General features: G+C 32.4%; 2 protein-coding genes and 1 long non-coding RNA gene across 6 annotated transcripts; 1 reads left to right on the plus strand and 2 right to left on the minus strand.

Moving 5' to 3' along the window:
- Positions 1 to 4,693: 4,693 nt before the first annotated feature.
- LOC107261051 lies at positions 4,694 to 5,909 on the minus strand. Its single transcript, XR_001535030.2, has 2 exons — positions 5,440 to 5,909; positions 4,694 to 5,117 (listed from the first exon to the last, which is right to left on the minus strand). It is a non-coding gene; the product is annotated as an uncharacterized LOC107261051 (long non-coding RNA).
- Positions 5,910 to 8,199: 2,290 nt separating this feature from the next.
- On the plus strand, positions 8,200 to 15,718 carry LOC8271193 (protein EMBRYONIC FLOWER 1). 4 transcript variants are annotated; one of them, XM_015717650.3, is made up of 7 exons: positions 8,200 to 8,695; positions 9,680 to 9,882; positions 10,277 to 10,716; positions 10,801 to 10,902; positions 11,031 to 12,469; positions 13,350 to 15,122; positions 15,258 to 15,718. In XM_015717650.3, the coding sequence occupies exons 2-6, from the start codon at positions 9,722 to 9,724 to the stop codon at positions 15,099 to 15,101; spliced, it is 3,894 nt and encodes a 1,297-aa protein (XP_015573136.1). In that variant the 5' UTR covers positions 8,200 to 8,695; positions 9,680 to 9,721; the 3' UTR covers positions 15,102 to 15,122; positions 15,258 to 15,718. The 4 variants fall into 4 exon arrangements, with proteins under 4 accessions (XP_015573136.1, XP_015573135.1, XP_015573137.1 ...); XM_015717649.3 differs by having other exon boundaries at positions 8,201 to 8,695; positions 11,028 to 12,469; XM_015717651.3 differs by lacking the exon at positions 10,801 to 10,902 and having other exon boundaries at positions 8,201 to 8,695; positions 11,028 to 12,469.
- A 4,704-nt stretch (positions 15,719 to 20,422) lies between these two features.
- Positions 20,423 to 23,038, minus strand: LOC8271194 (L-gulonolactone oxidase 3). Its single transcript, XM_002516508.4, has 3 exons — positions 21,953 to 23,038; positions 21,601 to 21,856; positions 20,423 to 21,495 (listed from the first exon to the last, which is right to left on the minus strand). Exons 1-3 carry the CDS (start codon positions 22,634 to 22,636, stop codon positions 20,681 to 20,683), a joined length of 1,755 nt encoding a protein of 584 aa, XP_002516554.1. The 5' UTR covers positions 22,637 to 23,038; the 3' UTR covers positions 20,423 to 20,680.
- Between the last annotated feature and the right edge of the window lie 214 nt (positions 23,039 to 23,252).

The raw sequence follows: 23,252 nt of genomic DNA on the forward strand, positions 1-23,252 counted from the left end.
CACAATTGAATTTTGGCCTTCTTCTGTAATGTTTTGATTTCAGTGTATCATTATGCAGAATACTACATTTATTTATTTCAGTATTTTTTTATAAGAAAAAGAAAAACTTAACGAAATTTAAATATTTGACACTTAATATTTTATCTTTTTTAGAACATAGTTTTCTCTTTTATTTTTCTATTTCTCCGTTGAATCACTTATAGTTACTGCCATTACTAGCAAATTGTAACTTTTTCTAATCTTACTGTTAATTCTTTTTTAAAAAGAAAAATATCATCTGAGTAACTCGAATTGAATTGAAAAGGGAATAGGCTCATTTATTTATCAGAACATATTTTATTTTGTAGAATAATTTAAATAATTTCTCTTATATATATATGTGTGTCAGTAAAAGAGAATAGTTAAATCAAGAAAATACCTTGACATTTGAGAGTTTAGTTAACTAGTAACAGTTTTTTCTTCAGAAACTCTAAAATAATTTTTACTGGTTTTGGTTTTGAGAGAGAAAGGTTAAGAAGATCCTGATCATAATATTTATGCTAATTTTAATTATAAACTTTTATTTCAATTAATTGCAGTCTACAATAGCTCACTCAGAAACATATAATTCTATAGAAAAGAAAATTCTTTTTCAAACAGATAAAAATGTCTATGACCCAGTTTACATTTTTCTAAGAACACTTTTTTAAATCAGAGTTCTTAGAAAAGATATCTCAATTATGTTTAGAGGAGATGTGTTTGTGTTGAGGGTAAAGATGAAATTCATATTGACTGACACAATGGTAAATGAGAGTATATATAGATTACAGTTGCACGCATCAACTCCCATGAGCCCACGCACGCTCCACAGCGCTCTCATCCCTGCTTGCTGTCTCCGAAGCTATAGTTGGCCAACTGCTCAAGCTCACTCAAAAGGGTATATGTATACCTTCATTAAGGCACCAGTCTTTTCTTTTATCTTCCTTTCCACAACCATTCACATTGGTACTCGTATACACAACTTCCAACTCCTCCCCCACCACAATCCATTCCACCGTCACCACCACCACCACCCATATCGATATTCACTATCACCACCACCTTGAACTTTGCTAATAAATAATAGTATATATAAACCCAAGATATTAATTATTGACGACGCCCTCTCTCTCTCTCTCTCTCTATATATATATATATGCTTCTGTTGATTTGTGGGCAGTACGAAATCATCATCATGCATCATGTCTGTTAGGTTTGGTCAAGTGCTAGGTAGCTAGCTAGTTGTTGCAATGGAAAGGTGGGAAAAAGTTCTTAAGAAAGCCCATAAATGATTGGCTGTGTGTTTTGTGGGAAGGAGATCAATGCATGAATAATAACAGCTTTTTGGATTATATATTGGTTCTTAGGAACACAACCTAAAAGAGATCAAACAATCCCCAAATTGGATTCTGAAAACTCTGTGAATCAAATACGTATAACTCGTAGTAGAATCTCTCTCTCCTTTCTTTTTGCTTATATAGTGCAGATCGAGATTTTCAAACATTTAAATGATGGATGTACCGGATTGACTGCAGATAAATAGAAAGATTGAATGGCGAAGGTAGTAATTTGGGTTGGCCGCCCCTCTCTAGAGTATGGTCTGGTCACAATTCTATGCCAATTAGGTATAGGTGGAGCATGGCGTGCTATTTGTAGCCCCACTCCTCTCCCTCTCTCTCTAGATTATATAAGACTACTGTAATATTAACTGGTCTTTTACCGCCACATTATCTGATTTGTTGATATTATTTTTATTTATAAATACTATTTATATTTAAGTTTTTAGTATAATTTGATTTCTGTCATTTTATTTCAAGCGGATCTTTTAATAAGTTCGAAATAGTAATAATCTAAAATAAATTAATAAAATAAAATATTTAGTCTAATTAAATTTTTAATGTTTTAAATTTCTTTTCATTGTCCAAATAATAATAATAATAATTTAAAATAAATTAATAACAAATCTGTTAACCGAACTGAATTTGTACTCTTTTTTAGATTCCATAATTATAATTACAATAAAATAAAATTATTTTATATACGCATAGAAGTTAATCCTTTGATCCATCAATAAGATTAGCATACATTAATAAATTATGTTACATTATTAAAATTTATACTCTAGTGATAATTGAATTTATTGTTTAATTAAATTCATACCAACTAAGAATTCCAAGTGACTAAGGAAAGGGATAATTTATATAATAATTTAAACGCGGTTAAAATAAAAATAATAAATTGAGATTCTTTTATGTTTATTGAATAATGCCTATTATATTATAGAATTTTATTAAAAGCAAAATTCAAATTTTATGACAGTAATTAGTTATTCATTAATTTTAAACTTAATAATTAAAATTGGAGTACAACTCATGTTATCTAAAAAAAATAAAAAGATTCCGGCCTACGATCAGAAAGCTAATTAATGTACATGCTATTCCATGCCCTAATTGATGGAATGATTTAATTCTTTCTTATTTTTCATTCCAAAAATAGGATTATGGATATGGCAAGGGTTTTATTTTTTAAAAATTGGAACAACTATCTGATATTAATTTTATTTAATTAATAAGACTTTATGTGTTTTTTATTAATTTTATATTAATATTCGGACCAGACGAGTCTAAAAATTATTTTAATCTACATATTAAATGTTAATAATGAAATCAAGTTAAAAAGGGGATAGATCCAACACTCCAAATAACCCCTCAAATAGATATAAAATATTTAAACTGCAAAACAAAAGGCTTAAAAGTCTAAGAAATAAAAAGGAACAAGATCGGATTAGTAATATGTTCGATGGATTGAAATTAATTAGAATAACATAATTGTTAATAAGGTTGAATATGCAGCTAGGAATTCAAATAGAAATTTTTTGCTTAATTTTATCAATTTGAATTCAAGACGAGCTATCTTAGTTTTATTTCAAAATTTAAAAATTTAATTTAATAAAATATAAAAGTAAAGTTATTAAATGTTTGTTTGATACCCCTCTAATATTTTAATTTAAAATCGTTTGTTAAAAAATTAAAAATGAAATTTAATGGATTTGTTATTAATTTATAAATAAATTATGTATTTTTTGCAATTATTTTGAAATTAAACATTCAGTTTTGACTTTACAAATTTAGCAACATATTTTAAAACTAATTTCAATTTTAGTCTCTAATTAAATTAATATTAAAATATACTGATGCGATTGTAATTTAAGTGATAAAATAAGAGAGATAAAGTCAAAATTTAAATTATTAACTCAATTCATAATAAAAACTGACACTATTTAAATAAATAAATAGATGATTTGATAACATATTTTCTCTAAGTCTTGCTTATTTTTATTAGGTTCAGAAAGAGATTTAAAAATCTAATTCCTATACTCATCTCGAACATGTCTTTTAAATTTTTTTATTATTTATTGCAACAGCAAAACATGTTTTAATTTAACATGTATGGAATCTCAAATTATAAATAACATAAAAGAAATTCTCTAAAAATAACTATATATATATATATATATATAGCAATAACTTAAGAGAGGGTGATTAGAGTTTGACAGCATAATCAAGAAATGGTAAATAGGTGGAACAGAAGAAAGCTAATTACACCTATAATTTTAAGTTGGTGTCTGCTCTCACTATTGCATCTTCCACGTTGAGAGAGAGAGGGAGATTAATATATGACATTCAAGCATTTTGCATGCAATATAGCAATTATCCATTGCTCTCTATTATATTATCAGAACACTGTATCTTCGTACGTCTGTACAAACAAGAACATGAATTTTAGTGGGGTTATCTTTCTGTTTATCAATGTTGCCCAACATGTACTTTCTCTTTTCTCTTTAATAATTTCATACACCAATTCTGATTTCTCTGTGGATGTTAGCATTATTTGGAATAATTCATGTTTAATAATACAGTATACACATATATAAAGAATGGAAATCTAGCAACCATACGCTTTTTAAAGTATTAGAACTGCATGCATATTGTAATATGTATATCTCTCTTGCTTTTTACATATGGATGTTCAGTCTCTTCTTTGATCTGCAACTTTGCAAGTCATTTTTTTTGGAGAAAATTAATCTGAACCAACATGATGATGAAGACATGTATGGAATTATTTGCTTCTTGGAATATCAAATACTTGATTGTTTACTCAGTAGTCAAGAATGTGATCCAGCAGCGGTTAGATTTGAATCTCAATTAAAAAAAAAAAATAGTTTTTTTTTTTCAAATTACTGTGTCGTGAGTTATACAATGAAAACTATTAAACTTTTATAATTATTATATAACAATAAATAGGATCTATCTTCTTTTCTCACTAGTAAGAATATTGAAATTATTTAAAATAAAATTAGTTTTAAATCATTATAATTTTTTTTTTTTGAATTATCTCTATATAAAATCATCATGTTTAATAACTAATTATCTCGTTTATCTTAAAAGAAGTATATGTTAGAAAACAGAAAATTCAACAACTCTCCTAATACAACCATGATAATTGAGACTATTTCACTAATCAAATTGACAATTTCCTCTGATCATTTATAAAAGAGGAAGAATTTCGTGCATGAAACTTTAAAAAGAAAAAAGAGAGAAAAAATTTCCATGACTTTTTTTTTTTTTTTTAACTAAGTTGAATGACTGATTTGTATCTTTTCTTTCCCTCAAAGTAAAGCATCATTTTTAATTAATTATTATTATCATCAAGTTAATTAGCATTTAAACACTCTGCTTACAAAATAAATTAAAGTTACGCACATCATATAACAATCAAAGCAAAGGAATCTCTCCCTGTTTAAGGAAAAAAGAAAAGAAAAAGAAAACCTAGAAGGTAAAAAGTAAAATTACATATGGGCACCATGAAAATGTCATCATTCGTACTTAAATTAGTATGTATGTATGATTTGGCGAAGAACCCAATAAAGCTGATCAACTAAGAACCAGAAAAAATTCATGGGGCCACCTCATCAGATGCTCAGCTTCCCCTCCTCAAACCCCACCACACAGTCAGACACTGTCACCACCACCACCTGCAGCCCCGACGGCACCACCACCACCACCATTCTTGAATCCCATGAAGCTGTAAACCACCACCTGCAAATACGATCTGTAAATCAGGCTGTTGGGTTTCCAAGATTTCACAAAATTTCAACATATTTTACCAAATACATGAACTTTGAGCTCTTTTTATCTGTTTTTCTCCTTACCCATATGCACAAAAAAAGAAAGATAGATTCTCTCTCTACACGGATAGTTAAGATCATCTTTACAAACTAAGCTAGAGTTTACTCTAACATATCTATATATATGCATTTTAAGCCCCCTCTTTTGATGTGTAAAAAGTTAAGCATACCGTAATCTTAAAAAAAGAAAAAAAAAGAAAAAAAAAAGAAAAGATTATTAGCATATACCATACCTAAATATTCTTTCCATTTTTCTTTCCTGGGTCTGTACTGTACGTACATTTTATCAGTTGGGTGGAGGAGCTGTCTTTTAATTATTTGGTGGAATAGAGATTAAGAAGAGAGGGAAAGAAAAGGACCCTTTTGAAGTTGAGGAAGCAATTTGCATCTGAAACATTATTTTAGTGGATGTTTATGCTGGACCTATATATATACACACATCATTACTGGTGATAGTAAGAAGAGGGCCCTTTTTACAATTTTCATATATATATAAATATAAGAATGGTGAGGTATCATTTCCCTGTCAAGTTTCAATCAAAATAGACCATTTGATTATTATGTGTTCATGTACGAGTTAAACCATAATTCATTCTTGTATAATTAAGTTTTTAACACGGATTTCAATGAATATATATATATATATATATATATACTTGTACTGATGCAGAGCTCCGGTGGAAAATACAAAGCTAGCTGTAACGATCCAACAGCTAGCTACCTGGGTCTGTTTCTTTAAGATGATCATGATATATAATCTACCTCTTTGTGTGTTTTCATCACAGCTTTTGTATCCTAATTATCTCCAAACTGAAACTATGGTTTCTTGTTTCCCTTTCGAATGGTGCCAATCAATATACAGATCTGGGCTTAGGTATAATTTATCTTACCATATCACTTTCTCTTAATAAATTATTATTAGTAACACTAACACAGTTTATTGCTGCGCCGGCGGCATTATGATTTGTTATTAACTCAGAAAATAAAATTTCTAAAAATTATTTATATTAAAAAAAATTATTTTCAAAATTAAACTTCAATCGATTATAAGAACAAATATTTTAGTGGAATATTATAAGAATATAAAATAATTAACTTTAATATAAAAAAAATGCTAAGGAGTCAACGGGATTTTTAAATTTAAAGGATGTATTAGGACAACCACTTTAGTGTAATGACAACAAATGTTATAATATTAATTCATTCTCATACTTTATGTGATGTAAAAAAAAAACTTATTTTTTTGGTTTGTTGTGTGCATAGGTGAAATTTAAGAGACCAAAGTATTTGAATTATTTATAGATATGCAAGAAAGATTGCAAATGGTGAACCAAACTTAAAATATAACTAACATATAGTAAGAATATAAAAACAGATTAAGAATAAACATAAAAATAAAAATTCAATGAAGTATATCAAATAATACAGTGTAATTAACATATAGAGTTTCTTTTGAAACAAAACCTAATTAAGAAGCACTTATGGTCGTCTTTTAGGACATTAAATAAGAAATTCTGATTAAATGTAAATTATCAGAATGATTTTATTGGCAAGTTATTTAGCTCCTCGTACTTATTTAAGATGTACTAATTAATATTGTTGCACGCCAACAAGGATTCAAATAATAATAAAACATAGATGCCATTTGTCAATGAGACAACCATGTTATTTAGTTCTTATAAGAGCCAATTGATCATTATAAGTTAATGCATACTTTAGTTGTAATTTAAACAATGATTAGAGGAAAATCAATGTTAAAATGGAGGAAGGCTTTAATTACTTGGATGTAATTCATCCTATATATATAAGGAACAAAAAAGAAAAAACAATTAAAATGGCTTGTGTTATTAATTACTATATGATAGTATTATATAGTAAAATAAAAGATAATAGTAATTGAGTAGCAATAAACCAAATCAATTATATATGCATGTTCTTCTTTGTTCTTGTCATGCACATGGCTCTAGTAATCAATGCCACGTACAAACTTACCTGTGCTCGCATTTTCATGGTCCATCAAACTGTTCTTCTTTTAGATATTTTGATTTTCACATATCATGTTGCACCAACTAATGCTTTTTATCCCTTTCTCTTTGCACGTATACACATGAATAATTGCCCCCAAGATTTTTAAGTTTAACTATTTATATATGTTTCACAAACAAAAGCATACAATTTTTTATTTGCCACCCTTGATTTAATTACTCCTTTCTTTTAATTATATAAAGCAAAATAACACGTTTCAGCAGAAAAGAAAAAACTCTAAAATTTTTTATTAATATCTAGTAATAGAAGTAAAACTTTCTATTTATAATACCATTCAAAAATGTTTATATATATATATATATATATATATATATATATATATATATATATATATTAAGATTATGAATTCGAACTTTAGAACATTTATTAGAATAAGTGATGTTATTTGCTTTTTAATTTTAGAATTTTTTAGTAGAAATTATTAATATATAAAGATATACTTTCTATAAAAGGAAAAGGAAAACTAAAAACATATAAAACATATACATATTTAATTTGTTCATTTAAGTGACAAAAGACACACACATAAGTGAACTATACCAACCCACCCCCCCCCTCCTTTTATAGGCCAAGCTTAGGGTTAGATATTCACATGTATTTTGTGCACACTAATGGACTAGGGTTACATCTGCCCCTGCCCCAAAACAAAGAAAAAATATATATATATATATATATATATATATATATATGAAAAGGAAAAACTTAGGGTTTTTAAGCTTAAAAAAGATCCCCACTCTCCCAAAACTGAAGCACGCAACACGCACCAACTGAAATCCACATATGTGGAAAGGGCATCTTTAGACTAAGATGACATGACAAGTAACTTATTTTAATTCATCTTATTTAACAGTGCGTGTAAGTTACGCGTGGTAGAAGCAGTAACTTCCACTATTTGCATCTAGGGTTTTCCCTTTTTTATTAAGCTTCACAAAAGATGTTAAAAGAAAAAAAAGAAGCATAATGGATTGTGATAAGACCCGCACCTTCCTTCCACGTTGTGTTCTCCTGTTGGTTATCTTTCTTTTTTAGTATTCTCTCTCTCTACCTTTCTCCCTTTCTCTCTCTAGAAGTAAATACAGAATGTTATTTTATTTAATAAAAATAATGACATGGCATGGGCATGTGTAATGGATGATTTTTTTTTTTTTAATAATACAACAAAAACCTGCTTTCGAAGTCACAAACATAAGTTTTCATCTCTCTCTCTCTCTCTCTCTCTCTCTCTCTTTCTCTTAAGAATCGAAAACCTTTTTTTTTTCTTAGGGTTTTCGCAACCATCGCACTCTAATTCTACTCCACTGCTTTCGAATCTATACTGATAGCTTGTACCTTCTTCTTTGCCTTCAAATGCTCTATCTTTTAGTACAATTTTTTTGGCTAGCCGTGAAGGATCGAACTCAAATGTGTTCGAGATCGGCACTTTTGATGTTTAGCTAAAATAAGGTCCGGTTTTTCTTTGTTTAGCTCTAATTACTGATTGTGTATTTGTTTGTTTGGTTTGTGTTGGTTTTTCTGTCATTTCCTTTGGTTTTAGCTTTGTTTCAGCTGGTTTTTTCGAGGTATTTAGGTCATTTCACTGTGTTTACTACGTTAAGTTTGGTCAGTTTTTTGTACTTTAGCTTTTGGGTTTTGTCTGAGTGATTAATCTATGTGTTTATGCGATATTTCATGTGGAGGTTTGCTGTGTATTCTGGGGGTTCAAAGTGTGTACTGTTCATTTGTCCTCAATTTATAAGTAGGAAACCCTAAAGTTTCGCTTTTATTTGCGGATTGATGGATATGATTGTGATGTTTAAGTTGGAGCTTCTTAGTGGTTGTATTGAAGTGGGCTTGTGTTTATTTGTTGTTGCTAAGAGATTAAGAAGTACTATTCTTGTGTGGATACACTGTTTAGTTTATGTAACCCTAATTTTATGTATTGTCTTACTGGCTGATTAAGTATGCAATTGAAAAGAATGGGTCTATTTTCAAGTTTGAATACGTTGTTTGTAAATCATCAGTGTGGTGTGTGGTTGACTTATCATGGCAGTCTAGGGTTTCTAATTAATTTTTTTTTTTTTTTTAAAAAAAAAAAGATTTTTGAACCTTATAGTATGTTATATTTACTGAAAGATGTTATTTTATGTGCTAAATTTCTCTAAATGGAGATGTTGTAGTTCAATACTTTCTTTGAATGATATTCCCATGGAATAGTTTGTTTCACTTAATTATCCTAACAATAGAGAACAAACCCTAGCATGTTGTTTGGGGCTTTTTTTTTTTTGGACCATTTGATCTACTGTGGAACTTGAATGGTTTGCTTTCCTTGCCTCCATACTTATCTTCTTTTTCAACTGAACTATGTTATAAGTTGCATATGATAATGCTGTTACTTAATATTCTGGTTGCATTATTTGAAGATTGGGGCATTTGTTGCTTGTATCATAGGAAATTCATTATTTAAAGATTGGGGTATTGGTTGCTTCTATCATGAAGAAGAATGTTGTGGTGGAGGAGAATCAACAATGTACCAATTCTAAACTTGTCTCCAAGTCCATGGAGTCATCCATTAAGATTGACTCGATATCTATAGATCTCATCAATGCTAATGAGAAAAGTGATGCTGAAAACTGTGATCATTTTTCCATACGGTAAGCCTTGATCCTAATAGTTCTATAGTTCTGTAAGCTTTGTATTAGCAGGCTGATGCTATATGGTTTAGCTGAACATATACACTAATATATATGTCTGTGTGTGTGTGTCTGTGTGATGGAGTGGGTGAAATAGAGCACTTTGACCTTCCTTGCTAGAATCTTGTGATCACTGTGTAGATTAGGTTTGGCTTCACCATTGTAATAAGTAACAAAGCTGCTTGTTGTGTCGGGCGAAGTGAACTAGCTAAATTTTCAGTTTTAAAATTGAGGAATTATACAGTGAGATTGGGTGTGTTGGGTTATTTTTTAGGTACTGGGAGCTACCTTGTCAAGAATTATCTTTTCACTCTTCTGCCCTTTTTATAAAACTATGCCTGTGTTCTGAATGCAGTGGATATGTATCTGAAATTCGCAAAAAAGACTTGAAGAAGTGTTGGCCATTTGTTTCAGAATCAGATTGTGACAGTAACAAGTATGATGAACTAGCATGTCGCCTTCCTTCTTTACATATTCCAAAGTTTAGATATTGGCGTTGCCAGAAATGCCTATGGGAGATTGATACCAAAGGCGTCGGAAATGATTATGGTCCTATGCTTAAATCTTATGTTAGTGGATTCAAACCCAACGGCATTTGTTGCCATGCATCAACGTTTGATGATGTTACCATGCTAGTATCTGACTTTCAACAAGCTCAAAGGCTAGACATTATCAAGGAGAAAAAGGTGGACGGTGATGCTTCAGCTAATTTGGACAACACCACTGGAGATTATTCTTTGCCATACTTTGGTAAAGGTGACAAGACATCTGTAGTGGCACATGGTCTGACCGGAGGTATATATATAATCCAATTATTGCAGAAACAGAATTGCAGTCATCCTATTAAATTATTTGCTTCATCTTTTGTCTTGTTTCTAGAAAAAAATGTGGAGTCTGGTGATAATATGAATCAAGAAATGCTTAAATTGGCAACAGGCATTTCAATCCTGAGTCAGAAAACATATCAAACAGATGATATTGGTAAATTTTCTGACCATAACATAAACTTGGTTGCCCAGAATCTGCAGCTATTTAAAACCATATTTGTTCTAGTTTTGTTGCATCTGCAGTCATCCTAATAACAACTATCCCTGTATCTGCCACAGAAGATCCAAACCTAAAGTCCAATGGATCTAGTGACCTATGCAAGCCAGGCCGTGGACATCATGATGTTGCTGATGCTGAATTGGCTAGAAATTTGGTTAAAAGTGATGCTAAGAACCATGAAACAGGGAAAGTAGTTCCTGTGGTTGATCCACAGAAAGAGTTAACACCTTCTGGAATGTCAGGAGAAGCTGGTAATATTGAGGAGGCATGTAGTGCTGGCAAGGGCAGTGGACATCCTTCCCTGGAACTGGATGAGTGTTCATCTGAAAGTGCTGAGATCATGGTTGTAAATAATGTTCAGTATCAAGATAATTCAAGTGGGTTGCATCATAGAAAAACACGAAAAGTACGCCTGCTAACAGAGTTGCTGTGTGAAAATGCTGATGGAGACACAGAGAACATCAGGAATGATGATTCACTATCCAATGCCATTCATGGTGCATCAGCAGAAGATGATAAGCTTCCTGTTCGCCAAGGTCAGGTAGCCATGCAAGGACATCTTAGAAGGCTTTTGGGTCAACAGAGGAAAAGAAAGTCAGATCAGGATGAAGATTGGAGACCCACACAAACAGGCTCTCCTAACAAGGTGTGTAAAGAAGGGAGGGTCTTAAAGAGAGAGGCGGAATCCGCTGATGCAATTGCAAAAGCATTTGCTAGGATGCAGTTACAAACTGGTAGGAAGAACCATTGCATTAAACGTAGCATTGATAGAAGTCTGAGTGTAGGTAAGAAGAAAAACAAAAGAACACTGAATTTTGATGAAAGTTCATCCTTAGTTCCTGCAGAAGAAAATGTGCCAAATGAAACTGGGAACGAAACTGGAGATGCTTCTAACAGTAATGTTGCTGATGGACTTCTGTTCAAAGCCATGCATGATGAAATTAAAGGTGGAGAGGCAGATATTTTCCCTTTGTCTGCTCAAAGAATGGATAGGAAACATACCTTTAGGAAGAAATCAAAGACACCTCAAGTTTATGATCAGCAGGCTTCCTTAATTCCTCGGAATCATGGCATGCTCAGAGAAGATATTATGAGCAGGAAAGATGTAGAGTTCTTGCATACTAGGCCTGTAAGAGTTCCATTTCATACAGCACATGATGCAACCAGTGAAAATGGACGAAATCTTTCTCTTAATAGCTACTTAACTGTACAGAGATATGATATGCAGCGAAATCCACAGCTTGAAGATGGGCGAGCTTGTTTACTGACTTGGAAAGAGGGCACTGCTGGAGATGATCTTGTCAGCAGGAAATCTGCAGAAAGCAAGTATCTTGGAAATTTCAATTTTGGTTCAAAATCTGCATCGGATATGACTTTTGGAAAAGGAGCATATAGTGACATCAGTGGCAAGAGAATTTCCATTGGAATGCCCTTACTTAATGAGGAGCAGAACTATGCATCTCAAGTTGAAACTGGCGGATGTTCTCATATGCAGCAAAAGGTAAGGATTCTTTTTTTCTTTTTTTCTGCAATGGCTAGAACAGCGTGGTCTTTTACATTTTCTATATGATATAAGTACAAAAAGGGGAATGCACTTTTCCCTGATTTCTGTAGAAGTTTTGATAGTTTCTTGTTTTAAATAAACTTTTTGTGTAATTATCAATCAGAGCTGATATGTAAAATTGATGTTGGCATAATCTGTTTTTAGGACTTGCAAGTTGTTAACACTTGCTACAGTCTTTTATGACTTTCAGAATAGATTAGGAAACATCTCTATAGCCACCGTTTTTATTGTACAAGTTTGACTCATCTAATAGATTAAGAAAGATCTGTATTTGGGCAGCATTATATCATTTCTTCTATGTAATGTTGCTGGTGTTTGTTTTAATTTATCAGTTATATAGGTACACATTACTGCACTATAAATAAAGGAACATTAACTTTGAGTCTTTGATGCTTGATCTGAAGTCGGAAAGATATAATTTTCTGATAAATTATCATATCTCTGATAATGATGAAACTCTCTCCCTCCCTCCCTCCCTCCCTCCATTTTGATTAGAGCTTGAATGTTATGGCAGAATTCTCAATTTCTCATGTGTGGCTTTCAAAATTAGTTATGTTATATATGCGTCATTGTTGGTGCACTGGTGCATTGAAGCAAATTATATGTCTTCCATAAGTGATGGTACACAATTTAGCTAATGTACCGGTCATCTTCATGATACACCTTTGTTTATTAATAGCAAGGAACTTATATGAGCATTGGTGGTGCTTATTGGAGTTATGGGGTTTTCTTTTTTAACCATGTGGAATTAAAATGTTTAAGTGCTCCTTAGTATGTTTTGATTTGGAAACAACATTTTTTTCTCTTTTTATTTCAGAATTTTTGCAGTACAAGTGGCAAGAAGAAAGCAATTGGAATTCTGGAATGTTCAGCAGTTACTAGGAAAGACGGTGATCAGAGAGCTAATAAGGTGGTTGAACAGGTAATTTCAGATGATATTCCCATGGAAATTGTTGAACTCATGGCAAAGCATCAGTATGAGAGGTGTCTTCCTGATGCTGAATACGACAGATGCAAATTAGAAGTGACTAACAACACCAAGAGTACAAGGAGTATGGATTTTGACAGAGCATATGGGAATGGAGATATGAGCTTATTTCAGCAGGAAACTGCTCATAAACGAAATTCTCATGTTAAAAATGGCAGAAATAGAATCGTCAAGACTGGTGAAAATTTGGGACCTGCCAAACAGAAGTCAGTTGATTACTTTTCTCAATCTGATCTAAATCAATTCAATATGAGCCAACTAAAACACATTCCTACTGCTTCAAGGTTTGGGGCATTTTTTCAGCATCAAGAGAAGCCATCATATGGAATCCAACATTCTGCTTCTAGTTCTGGCAGGCAAAATACTGCTCAAGATTGCAAATGGATTGGGGATTTGGTGGGGAAGAGGTCCTCTCATAGCTGTTTGCAGACCTCAGGAACATGTAATACATGCCAGGGCATTCCACAGAAAAGTAAAGAAACAAATCATCTTTGGTCCTCCGTGATGCCAAATCACATGCCTTTTGTTTATAGCATTTCTCAGAACTGCTCCACTCTACCTACCAGTATGGATGTCCTATCTAATTCTCCAAGCAGTATGAATAAGGAAAATGTGAATGGTCATCGTGAATTCAAGTTTTTAAATCAGAGTGCTGCCAACTTTGGAAAGCAAAATAGGGCCTTTGGTTCTGATGTTCTCAAGACATGTGCAGACCCGTTTGCTTGCAAACATAATGGGATTGATCTTACTCAAAAGCCAATGGGGTCTTTTGATCTTTATTCTAATGAAACCATACCAGCGATGCATTTGCTCAGCCTCATGGATGCAGGATTGCAATCCGGTGCACCAATAAATCTGGATATGACCCCGAAGTTCTTTAAAAGACCGTCTGCAACTCATGATCAAGATCCTAAGGAATTTTCTAGGTTGGATTCTGGGGCCTATAAAGTCACCAACACCATGAAGCATACACCATATGAATGCCATGGTAAAAATCAAGCTGCAGAAGATTCCCATGGACGCCTTTCGACAATTCCAGTAGTAGTTGGTCCATCTGCTTCTTCATTTTCACATGATACTTGCTTCAAGAAGGCTACTGATTTTACCTGTCAAGTTTCTCAAGAGAAAGTAAAGGGAAAAGGCTCTGATTCACGCACACAGAATAGTGGCTATAGATCACAAAAGTCAGTATCTCCAAGTGGTAATTTTGGCACCAACTGTGGCTCCATCCCAGTTCATAGGATGCAGACCATGTTTTTTGGTGCATCAGATTCTAGGATGTTTCCTTTACAGTTCCGTGGCTTGGAGACTTCAACCAAGCACAAGTTCAAGGTCCCCAGTGGCACTAGACCTGTTCACTCGCATAAAAGCAGTTCTGATGGAATTTGCAGTGTGAACAGAAACCCTGCCGATTTCAGCACGCCAGGACCTGGGAACTTATATATGATTTCAGGTGAAGATCTAAAAGTTGGAGAGTTGGTTCCTTTGATGAATGGGTCTGTCTCGACTAGATTGTTTGGGCAGAAGCGACAGAAAAAACTTCCTACTACGAAAGAACATCGACAGCATCCAATTTCCTGATCATTTCTAGCTTCAGTGCAGGTATCTCCTTAAATTATATATCATCCAGTTGGTTAACATTAACTTCTATTAGCTGAGTTTATATATGGCTTTTCTTTCTGTTGTCTTTGTGCATGCTTGAAATTTTTCTCACTTTACTTTCTCTTTTCTCAACAGGTTCACTTAATTATTTAAACAGCTTCAAAATATTTTAGAAGCTTTATGATGGGACGGTCAATGCCAAACTAATATTTGGCACACAAGCCAATCTTTAATTCTGAAACCATGACATGGAAACCATACTAGGTGAAGGCTCAGGCTTGTATATACCTACATATGCCTTGACCCTCCACAAATAACTACATATGTATGTACTTTTGTATGTTTATCTGTTGCAGTGTGTTTATTATACAAGGTTTTGTTGATTTTGATAAAAGGTTCTGTAGAAGCCTAATGCTGCCCGTTGTCTCCCGAAAGGGCTGCCTTGTACTTCAGTGAGAGTGCACACTCCATTGTTGAGCAGAAATTTTGGAGTGCCAAACAAGGATCAGGACATTAGCTATAGCTAGTATGTTGTATTTCAATCCCTGTGCCCAAAGATTGGTAACAGGTTCATCAATAAATCAGCATTCAAAGAATTCACTTACTATTATTATTCTGTTGTTCTTTTCATTATAACTCTTTAGTATTTAATTTTATTTTGTAAAAAATATTTCTTCATAGAGTATGAAAGGGATGATGCATTTTTATTTGTGGGCATAGTTTGACAAAACGCATTTAGCTTGTCATGCCAAGATGCCCTACATTAATATGGTGATCTTTTTCTTTATGTATTTTTGAAGAAATCTGCGTGACGACACCTTGAATTTCTTCTAAAATAATACCCCCCGCATTTGGGGAGAAGATTAAGGATTGAGATGCTCACTGTCCTGTCCGTGCCGGCCCCCACTTTGTGCATCCAAGGCTTTCTCTAATCAGCAATTGATGGTTGGTTAGAAAGCATACTGAAACCAGCACTGACTGTCACTGGTGCTCTACTGTTCTTTGAGCTGTCTACGATTTTTCCATTGCTGTTTGTTTCAATTCCATTAGATTTTTGAATAAAGCTACTTTTCCTTTTAATTTAATCATCTAATCCAAGTTCAGAAGAGATATCATCTCTTTGTTTCTGCAATAATCACAGTAGAAGCACTGGCTATTAAACAAAATTTAAGTGATATGGGATTGATATTGGCACACAGAGGCCTTAATGGTTTTGAATGTGATGATGCTTATATACCTACCTTTTGGCAAGGCGGTGTTAGAGAAGCCAAAAGCTTGAGCTGAACCAAATCCTCCTCTCTCAGTAAAGCTTGTCGCTTAGTACTAGTAGAAGTTTCAGCGCAAGCTTTTCTATGTGCTTTTTTAGAGGATCAAATGTACTTTCATTCCTCCTTAGATCACAAAGAAGTAATTTTCAAGATCTAATTTTTACCCTAAAAGTGATTTTATTCACATATAAATGTAAAATTAATGTAAATATGTATATATTTTGAAATATTCATAATAATTTTTTTACTTATATTTTTTAAAGGGAGTTTAAGCAATAATGTCAAAGCCATACATTGTTGGAGTTGAGCTTACCATGTTAACTCGAAGATATACTCGAGCTTGATTCAATTATTTATAAATTATAATTGTTTTTAAAATTTAAATTTAATTCAATAATATCCAATTATTATTTAAAGTATACAGCATATAAATTTGATTAAACTCAGAGTTAAAATTTGACTCGTTTCACATTGATTGATTATCAATATTTTTTTTAAATCAAATCCCAAATGGCACTACTAAATTATATTCGTATGCAGAAATTCTTGAAAATTTTATATGTAGCAGTATGGGACATAATATGCAATCCTACTTAAAGGTGTTCCGCATAAAGAGTGAGATGCTATCCTTAGCTTGTGTTATTCTATAAAGCATTCAAATTTAAAATTAATTCATACTTTTAGTTTTCATGTTTCTCCATCTCAAGAAAAGGCTGTGCGTTTATTAACTTTAACAATAATTTTATAAGCTTATAAATTTAGAGAAATAATAAAAATACAGTTTTTTTAATTTTTTTTTTAAATTACGGTTTTCAGCCAAAAAAACTAGAAAACAACAAAAAGAACTAAAAGAATAATCACATTGTAATTCAAAAAAAATAAAAATAATATTTTTTATTAATTTTAAATTATTTCTAAAAAGTTCCTATTAATTAAGTATGTTCATAATTTAATAAGCCTCAAATAGAATTAAGGACAAACAGAAACATCCACATACTTTTATTGAAACAAAGATCAAAAAGAAAAGAAAAAATGTCACTTTTCCCATTGAAAATGTCAGACCAATTAATGAGGTGGAAGGATATGTAAAAAATCTGTAGTTTGATTAAACAACCTTTCAAGTGTATTACTTATACTTTGTTATCATGCTATTCTTCTTAAATTAAATTAGAGAATACTATATATTTGACGTTTAATTAATTCCATTTGGTTCATCAATATCTATATTTTTTGAAGCTATTAGTAAATAATTTAAATAGAATAATTAATTAAAATCTCAGTTACTTAAAATAAGAGCATGTAAAGTAAAATACTCGATTTACCAAAAAATAAAAAGAGAGGATAAATACTGTGTAGTATAAATGTTTTGTTCTTAAAAGAAATAAATAAAAGTCTAAATTTACTTGGAAATTATTTAAACTTACTAAAATTTGCATCCAAATGTGCAAATACGCTTTATATAGATAGGAAATAATTATTCCTCTACCCTGTTGAAAAACATATTTGTGAATTTGCATTTTAATAAGTAAGATTTGCTTTGGAGAATGAATGAGGAATAAAAATGGAAATAAGTTATAATAATTATTATACTTAATCTCATCATCTAACAGGCATTTCTTCTGCTAATATAATTATATTTCTGGTAAGTGTCGCACGCTGATATATAATTATATATGACATATCTTTGTTGACATCACAACCAGATTGCCATAAATCTTGTAAACGCCACCTGAAAGAACATGCACGCGCCACCTTCTTCCGTATGCGGAGGCCGGATTAAGGTGATAGTAAGAAACCATAATATTGGTAAGAACACCAGCCAGCAGCGCCAGTGGCATTTTTATCCGATCCCCAAGAAGAATTTATTTGCTTATGATAATACAAGAACAATACTTTTTTTTTTCCTTCTCAATATGCATGTATTCTATACAAGCATACGCGCCACCCCATATGCCACATATGCGATGTTATTTTAGGAAATAGGTTGATGGCGACTGGCAAGTTAGCAGCTGCAAAAGGGTCCATATGATACATTCATTGGTGGAGGGGCAGAGCCACAGGGGGCTGTTAATATTGCCATTGGCCCTTTGGAGGACTAGCTATTTGTTTTCTTTTTAGTACCCACAACTGAGGGTCGTTTCTTTCCTCATTCTCCAAAGAAAGAAGTGTGGTTTGTTCTATGCAGTGGTGCGATACTGCTTAAACATAATAAAATGTAGGTTTTCTTGTTGGAAAAAAGAATATAGGTTTAATAAATAAAAAAAAAAGATATATATGGATATGATAAAACTAGCTCTTTCTTTTCTAAAGAAAGTAAAATTAAATCTTTCTTTTAATTTATGAAGGAAATCGAAAAGGGATGAACTAAGTAATATAGTGAAGTAAAACAGGATATATGACCATTGAAGCTTTGGAGAAGGAGGAATAAGAAAAAGGGAATAAGTTAAGAGTAATGAGTGGTAGAAGTATGATTACTAATGTAGAAGAAGCAGTAGTGATGATGGCTTCTCATAAATGTATTACAACATATCGGCTGTCTTCTTCTTTGTCGGTTACCCATGAACATACCCATCCTCATATTGTGGAGCATATACTTTCCACGGGATTGTTATATCCTGCAGCCGGTGACATGATGTATCATGTACCCAAGACTAAATATACGTCTGTGTTAATACTCAATTTTATAATTATACAGTTGGGTTTGTAATATAATTAAATATCTAATTAATTAAAAAGATATAATAAATTAATACTACAAATTTAAATTCATTACAAGATATATAAATTATTATACTCTAAAATAACTCTTTTATTATATTCCAACTTCTTATTTTATATTAAATACTACAAGTAATTTTATTATTATTTCAATTTTTATATTTTAGTATATTTTATTGTTATTTTCATATAAATTTATTCTTTTTAATAATATGCTAGTATGAAAATACTACATATAAAATTAAAAGTAATTAAAAATAGATATAGAAAAAGTAATTTTATATTTCTAAAAATGTAAATAATTTCATTTTTATCATTGTTGTCCCTTTTTAATTTAATTCCAAATATCATCATATTATAATTTAAATTTATAAAATAATTTTTAGATTCAGATATTATAAATTATAGGTTCTCATATGTATACCTGAAATTTATAGATTATAGATTATAGGTTTATGTATTACCTGTAAAGATATGTTCATCAGTAAAAATTAATGAATATACAGTTTATATTTAATGAACATAACACTAATAAAAGATGAATATATATTTTAATAAATCTAAAAGTTATATTTAATAAATCTGACACTAATAATATATGAATATAATGAACCTGAACTAATAACATATGAATATACATTTTATAAGTAATAAATCTGAAGTTTATGTTTAATGAACTTGACATTAATAATGGATGAATATACAATTTATAGATAATAAACCTAAAAGTTATGTTTAATAAATCTAACACTAATAATACATAAATAATGAACCTGAAGTTTACGTTTAATGAAATAAAATATCAATATACATTTTATAAATAATGAATTTGAAATTTATATTTAATGAACGCAACACTAATAATAGATAAAAACTAACTTTCCAAAACAATTTTAAGATAAGGGAGGAACATGGCAGCTAAAAGATTAGCACAAAACTCTATTTACAGTCTGGTATAACAACTTTAATTAGGTGGGAAAACTTCAAAATGAGAGACAATGGCTTTCGCATAACTACAAACTACAATGTAAATAAATTTATAGGTCCTGTAAAATATTATTTAAAAATGGTAAGATTTGAATGGATGACGTTTAGATGATGGATAACCCACCATTAACCACTAGGCTAAAAACTCAACAGCGAGAATAATGTTGTATGCCAGCTCAGAGTTCTATTATCATCCCTTTTGTCACAAGACACAAATATATTAACTGATTTTATAATCTTTGCCTAATTTTGATTAACCTTCTTATCAGCCAAATCAGAGAGATGAATAATTGTTAGTCTATCCTGGACTTGTTTCTACACATAAAATATAGAAGTCATGTTGCGTTATGTCCAATTCATAAATTTTATGATTTGTAATTATTACATTTGTTTCATAACACAAGTTAAAAGGTTCAGATTAGCTCATAAAATCTCTCCGACTGTTGATGCTGAACCTCAGTATTTCATTTCCAGCATTAATGTGCGGTGACAAGTTTGCTGTTTCAGGAAAGAATTGCTTACTTGCAAGCAAGTTGTCTACTGACCAACAAGACACATGTAAAAGAATCATGTTTTGACAATGCCTCAAGTAGATGAGAATGATGAATCTCTGCAGACTCTAGCTTCTTCATAAACAAGACCTGGTTTGCAGAAGTACCCTTTATTTGGGCTGCAATGCCTGTCTTCTGAGCATATACATTGCCCCTCCAAGGCGCAACCGTCGCCTTTCGCGGCTTCTCTTCCGAGAAATATCTCATCTGACCATTCACTGGAGAACATGTTTTGAGGGTCTAATTGCTTCTTTGCTGCAAGAAACTTGCTATAGTTCGGATACTTACTCTGCACATTCAAGAATGCCGAGTTCCTATTCTTAGCCCAATGCGGTTTAGCCCCATATTTAAAGAACGCCATTTGCTCGACTTCTTCCCAAATGTCTTGGTTTAATCTTGGCACTGAAGGATCATCGGAGCGATAATAGTTAAAATCAAGAACTACTGAATCCTCAGATTGACCCAGATAAGCTTGAGAAGCCTTGATGAATCGTATCAGGAATCCATTATAGATATCAACCCCACAAAAATTCTCAGGGTTAAGGTCTCTCAACTTTTTCACGTCTCTGACAAAATCTCCAAACTGTGAAGCACGAAATATTGCTGTTGATTCATAAAAGAAAAGCCCTTTAATTCTTGGATCCCAGGCGCAGGACGTATCGATTCTTGCTGCAGGTGAATATATACAAGAACCCGAAGTCTGCATTTTTCCCTGATGACCTATTACGGGATAGCCTGTAAAGATTAGTCCATTCTTCAATCCATTGGCTACTAACTTCTTAAACCCTACAAACGTACTTGCCAATAAGCACTTCCCTTTTACATTTCTTGCATTCTCCAACGCTTTTTCTGCGTAAACATTACATTTTGTTATTAATAACTTCTTGTTTAAACTTGTATTTTTTCCTGAAAACTGGAAACAAGAATGTTCAGGAGTCAAAAACAGTTGCGTACCTGCTTTTCTAGTTGATAGGGATACGACAATAGAGTTGGGCTGAAAGCCAAGAAAATCGAATACTCCGTCACCGGAGGCGTTCAGGGGAACCCTGTAGTCATATCTGTACACAGCAGTATGCCTGGATGGATACCAAGTAACATCACCAAATTCGTATTTTCTACCATGATCAATAAACAGTTCTTCAATATGATCATCATTTGTGAAATTGTACGTTATGCTTCTTTTGAATGCCGGTTCCAATGACAACTTCACCTATTGATGTTTAATTTAGTGAAACCCACCAATAAAAACTTCAAAGAATGGGACCAAATAAAGATTCAAGAACAAAAGATTAACTTTAGGACTAACCTTGGAAATGACACCCAACATTCCTAGTGATACTTTGGCTGCCCTAAGAAGTTGATCTTGGGCTCCAATTCTGATAATTTTTGCATATCCCTCAGATTCTGATGCTGGAACAATAAGACTAAGCCCGATAACATGATCATGAACAGCTCCACCTTTTCCCCACCATGAGCTTCCATGTGCACCAGTACTAATAAGTCCTCCTATACTCACACCTTCCCAATATGGTGCTGCCACTAAGCTTAATCCAGTTTCTTCAACTCGATCAATCAGCTCGCGCAGACTAACTCCAGCATCTGCTGTTACAGCTAAATTAGCCGTGTCAATTTCAATCCCGGAGTTATAGTTCAATGTGCTTATTAGCATCGAGTTGGCATAATTTTCTGAACCAGGACAAGCTAACTTTGGGATTGTGTGAGAAAATTTGCTAACAACTTTAATCTTGAGCTTATTTTTATTAGCATATGCAACAGCTCTTCGTAGCTCTTCTTCAGTTGCAGGGTATGTAACATTAAGAACATGACATTCCTTGCGATCATTCCATGCACCATAGGAGTTGTAGAGGATGCAGCCGGCATCGTTGCATCTAATCGGTGGCGGTGGTGGCATGGCACGGACAGCGAGCAGGGCTGGACCCCGATGAACAAGGTAGATGACACAAAGGAGACACCATGACAAGTTGATCATTTGGCCCTGGATGATTTTAGACACCGCGAGCTTAAATTGGGTAGGCAAAATTAATCAGGGTGCAGGATTCCTTGGGATGAATAAATCGGAGGAGAAGTAGTCAATGCTTGAAAGGGAAATCATGACAGTGTTACCTAAATTGTACGCCAAGATAGACATGTACACAAGATATATGAGAAAGAGTGTGAATGGGAATTTGGTTAGTGGAAGGAATGAGTTTGGGTAATTTTAGTTGATAATAGCTGTCATTGTCAAGTTTGGATTGTCTTATATTTGAGTAAATTTTGAAGTTGCATTACATGGCTGCCGCATGTATTTGGAGGTCCACAGCCTCTTCGGCCGTCTTTAAAAACGGATGGGGGAGTCAGTGGGACAATTGCACTGATTGGCTTTCACATTTATTTGGAGGGGGCAGTGGGTGGTCACCAACCCCTTGGGCAGCCTTTATACGGACGGTTAAAATTCTTTTCTTTATACTAATCAACTACTCTGAGAGTATCTAAAAGGAATTTATATAAAACTATATTACTATCCGCCGTACGGTGGATCTAATAATACAAAACTAAAAAATTAAAATTCATACTATATATTATATAAATACAGATAAAAATTAAAG

The sequence above is a fragment of the Ricinus communis genome, chromosome 3 (genome assembly GCF_019578655.1).
Source record: "Ricinus communis isolate WT05 ecotype wild-type chromosome 3, ASM1957865v1, whole genome shotgun sequence".
NCBI classification, from domain to species: domain Eukaryota; kingdom Viridiplantae; phylum Streptophyta; class Magnoliopsida; order Malpighiales; family Euphorbiaceae; genus Ricinus; species Ricinus communis.

Bases quoted from the DNA above. Each gene is read 5' to 3' on its own strand.
- LOC8271194 (XM_002516508.4), bottom strand. From the start codon at position 22,636: ATGATCAACTTGTCATGGTGTCTCCTTTGTGTCATCTACCTTGTTCAT. The intron at 21,857-21,952 runs GTTAGTCCTAAA...AAACATCAATAG, and splicing joins TGTTGGGTGTCATTTCCAAG to GTGAAGTTGTCATTGGAACC. The intron at 21,496-21,600 runs GTACGCAACTGT...ATGTTTACGCAG, and splicing joins CCTATCAACTAGAAAAGCAG to AAAAAGCGTTGGAGAATGCA.
- LOC8271193 (XM_015717649.3), top strand. From the start codon at position 9,722: ATGAAGAAGAATGTTGTGGTGGAGGAGAATCAACAATGTACCAATTCT. The intron at 9,883-10,276 runs GTAAGCCTTGAT...TTCTGAATGCAG, and splicing joins TGTGATCATTTTTCCATACG to TGGATATGTATCTGAAATTC. The intron at 10,717-10,800 runs GTATATATATAA...TCTTGTTTCTAG, and splicing joins GGCACATGGTCTGACCGGAG to AAAAAAATGTGGAGTCTGGT.